Here is a 4,083-nt window from a genome sequence, read left to right on the forward strand (position 1 = left end):
AAACTGTGGATACAATAAAAGAAAATGACATACTGTATCATCATCTGCTGTTTAATTTCACTTGATTTCACATGTGTACTATACTGATTCTTCTCTTTTGTAATATTTTCCAATTTGTGTAAATGTTTAGCATTTCTCATGTGATATTCTGATTTGTTCATTCACTTGGCTTTTTGCTCTGGTTTGTTAAAACATTTTTCAGTAAACATGCTGAGATTTTTTTTTTTAATGTTAATCCCTTTTACAGGTGTTTGGGTAGGATTCTGAAGGCCCAGTTTAGCTTCTTGCTCAGTCTGTAAATTTCTAAGCCCTTATGCCTGTCTTGTGTCACATCCCTGTCTCTCTAACCTCTGCAGCTGCACTCATCCGTCACCAGCTTCTCCCAGGAGCTTGCTCCAGCAAAACAATATACAGTATTCCCTTTCTTCTCTCTATTTTTGGATCCTGTCCCCACCCCTGGCTTCCTAGCAACTAATGATGCTTCCTTCCTCCCTGCTTTAATGAACAGGTGAGGCACCGCACAGCATGGCCACCTCTCCACTGACTGACCGGGGAAAGCCTGCCCCCCCCCCCCCGGAGCACCACGGAAGCTCTCACCTGTCCCGCTAGGGGCTGAAAACTGAAGATGAGCAGCCAATCCAAGGCAAGGGGTGGCTCCCTGGCTCTCGTGATTGGTCATTTTGGCCCTTGTGGGATGGGTGTTGCAGGGCGGATCAGCAGTATAAATGCACGGTTCAGCCCTTCTCATCTCACCTTGGCTTACCTCACTTTGGAAGGGATTTGGATGAGCAGGTAGGAGACTAAACTAATCCCCCCCTACTTTCATAATGCATTAAAAGCGTGTGTATGGTTCTTATCAAATAGTCAGGCTATCTTAGAAAGTATGACTTTTCTGGGCAGAGAATACCCCCCCCCCCCAGCTTGGTTTGATCTTCATTTACCAATCTCATGTCACACAGAGCCGCATGAACGGATTTTTTTTTTCATTTTCTGTATTAGCATCTGTGTCACGAGGCGAGATTGTATCGGCTGTGTGATGACTCTCTCTCTTTTATTTTTCTCTTCTTGGTAATGTTCCGCAGCGGCTGTCCTCTCCATCATGCCTACCCAACTGGAGACTGCCATGGACACCCTGATCAAGATCTTCCACCATTACTCAGGCAAAGAAGGCGACAAGTACAAACTGAATAAAGGCGAACTCAAGCAGCTCCTCCAGAGCGAGCTCACCGACTTCCTGGCAGTAAGACACTCTGTGTTGTTTTAGCCTCGTACAGGAGATTGGGGAAAAGCAGGGGTTAGTGAAATAAATGTGGCCACGGAAAAAGCCTCGTCATCAATCCGGGGGTGTTCAAGCGTGAAGAAGTTTTAGTTGGTCCTGTTTTATTGCAGTTGAGATTTGTTTGTACCCTGGCCCAGACTCAGCACAGTGGATAAGGAGGTGATTGCTGCCAAAGCCCCTCAACCTGCCCTTAGGATAGGATATGTCAAGGTTGTATATACCAGAGAGAGATTAATTTAAAGTATGCAATGAAGGAAGTTTCTTCTATAGCTGCAGGGTGATGAGACTAGCTGGCTGTCCAGGGCTGCTCTGCCTTCATTACACTTAATTTATCCACACACCTCTAGTCCATCCTTCAAAAATAACTTTTTAGTGCCTGATGCAGAGGAAAAATTTAATTTTAAACTCGGTGTTATTGACTCTTGTTTTAATTGCTTTCCGCTTGTTGCACATGCACGTTTTGATATGTTATTTGTTTATAGATTCAACACTTCTACTGTAATACAACTCCCTTTTGAATTTTCCATTTGGTCCCTATGTGCATTTGTGTATTGGTCTGGCACTAATTTGAAACCTTTGGGTTGGCCGAAGTTACCATCGTACTTCCAGCTCTTATTGACTCGGTTTAGACTAGATCTTCAAATCCTTCTTTACAATTTTGCTATATTACCGTAAAAAGGAAATAGAAGACAAAGTTCAGGCTGTGTTTTCTGTAATTGAGTAAATACTATTCACCATATAATACCATCAGTTATAGAAAGAGCTTTATCTTTCACATTTTTCCTCGTAGCATATAAGTGTAGTAAAAGCTTAATTTGAACTAGTAAAACGAATTAAAATACAAAAATGGGCTAGTAATTGGAACAATCGTAAGCCAGTGTAACAAGAGAGACTGTGGCAAGTATTGGAGAGCCACTGTGATGGATTGCCTCTTTCAAACCTTAAAACGAATATTTTAGCTCCACTTGCGCTATGCGTTAGTAAAAGAGGGGTAAAACTGTTCCCTTTTGATTTTTTTTTTTCCCTCTTTTTTAAATACATAGAGCAAAACTGGGCTTGCAGGGACTGGGGTTTTCAATTTGCAAGGCTATTGCAGCTAATAGCAGGAACTCAAAACTTCAAAGTCTGTTGGCGGTAGATAATTAATCCCTTGCAACCTTACAAATATAGCAAATATTTTATTTAAAATATTTTTATTTAAAAGTCCTGAAGGTACTGCATTCTGTTTTCCTGCTGAAGTCTGTAAATTGAAACGGGCTCTACTAAGAGGTAATCCATGATCAGGCACAGTGTAGGAGCAGGATTTTGCGTGTTATACCCCGGGGAGTCAATATAATAATAATAATTTTTTTTTAAATATACCACCATACCACATAGTTCTAGGCGGTTCACATACAGTAAAAAATTATACAATCAGTAAGTAAAATACAATTAACTAAAAACAATAGATAGAATACAATTTACTAAAAATGCATTAAAATCAACTAAAATTAAACAAACTGTAAAAACAATGTACTATTTACCAATCAAGATTCTAAAACATCAGTTTACAAATTTATCAAATTGAAACGGGCTCTACTAAGAGGTAATCCATGACCAGGCACAGTGTAGGAGCAGGATTTTGCGTGTTATACCCTGGGAAATCAATATAATAATAATAATAATTTTTTTTTTATATACCGCCATACCACACAGTTCTAGGCGGTTCACATAGAGTAAAAAATTATACAATCAGTAAGTAAAATACAATTAACTAAAAACAATAGATAGAATACAATTTACTAAAAATGCATTAAAATCATCTAAAATTAAACAAACTGTAAAAACAATGTACTATTTACCAATCAAGATTCTAAAACATCAGTTTACAAATTTATCAAATTGAAACGGACTCTACTAAGAGGTAATCCATGACCAGGCACAGTAGATTTTGCGTGTTATAACCCGGGGAGTCAATATAATAATAATAATTTTATTTTTATATACCGCCATATCACATAGTTCTAGGCGGTTTACATACAGTAAAACATTATACAATCAGTAAGCAAAATACAATTAACTAAAAACAATAGATAGAATACAATTTACTAAAATGCATTAAAATCAGCTAAAATTAAACCAACTGTAAAAACAATGTACTATTTACCAATCAAGATTCTAAAACATCAGTTTACAAATTTATCAAACAAATCAGTTTTTAGCAGTTTCCTAAAGGACATATGTGAATGAGCCTGAGAAATAATGGTACTTAACCATAAGTTCATTTTACCTGCCTGAAAATTGAGCAATTTATCGAAAAAATCTCTTGTATCATGCGCAAGGACCATGAATATGGTAACAAATAATGACAAAATAACCTGTACTTCCTAAGGGCCCCTTTTACAAAGACGCGGTAACCCCCCACCGCAGCAATATGCTATCATGACTTTGTAAAATGGGTCCTAAGTGTCATTCACTCAGCGATTTAAAACGGGGCGAGTTTAAATAACGGAGATGTTTTGCTTTACTAAACTCCAATCTCTCCTACAGTGCCAAAAGGATCCTCAGCTGGTAGACAAGATTATGAAGGACCTCGACACCAATAAAGATAACGAAGTGGATTTTAACGAATATGTCGTTCTGGTTGCCGCATTGACCGTCGCGTGCAACGATTTCTTTGAAGAACAGCTGAGGAAAAGAGGAAAGCTTAAGGACTCTAAATAATCACGCTATCAGGAAGAGGTGATCGCAATGTCATTGGAGTACACTTATATTTAGTCACATTAAGCATAATGTATATTTATTAATAAACCTGATAAACGTTG

At 38.2% G+C, this 4,083-nt stretch overlaps 1 protein-coding gene across 1 annotated transcript; it reads left to right on the forward strand.

The window, feature by feature from the left end:
* The first annotated feature begins 677 nt into the window (after positions 1 to 677).
* S100Z (S100 calcium binding protein Z) lies at positions 678 to 4,083 on the forward strand. The gene is made up of 3 exons (XM_033929204.1): positions 678 to 792; positions 1,083 to 1,240; positions 3,809 to 4,083. The coding sequence occupies exons 2-3, from the start codon at positions 1,100 to 1,102 to the stop codon at positions 3,980 to 3,982; spliced, it is 315 nt and encodes a 104-aa protein (XP_033785095.1). The 5' UTR covers positions 678 to 792; positions 1,083 to 1,099; the 3' UTR covers positions 3,983 to 4,083.

This window comes from Geotrypetes seraphini, chromosome 1 (assembly GCF_902459505.1).
Source record: "Geotrypetes seraphini chromosome 1, aGeoSer1.1, whole genome shotgun sequence".
Lineage (NCBI taxonomy): Eukaryota > Metazoa > Chordata > Amphibia > Gymnophiona > Dermophiidae > Geotrypetes > Geotrypetes seraphini.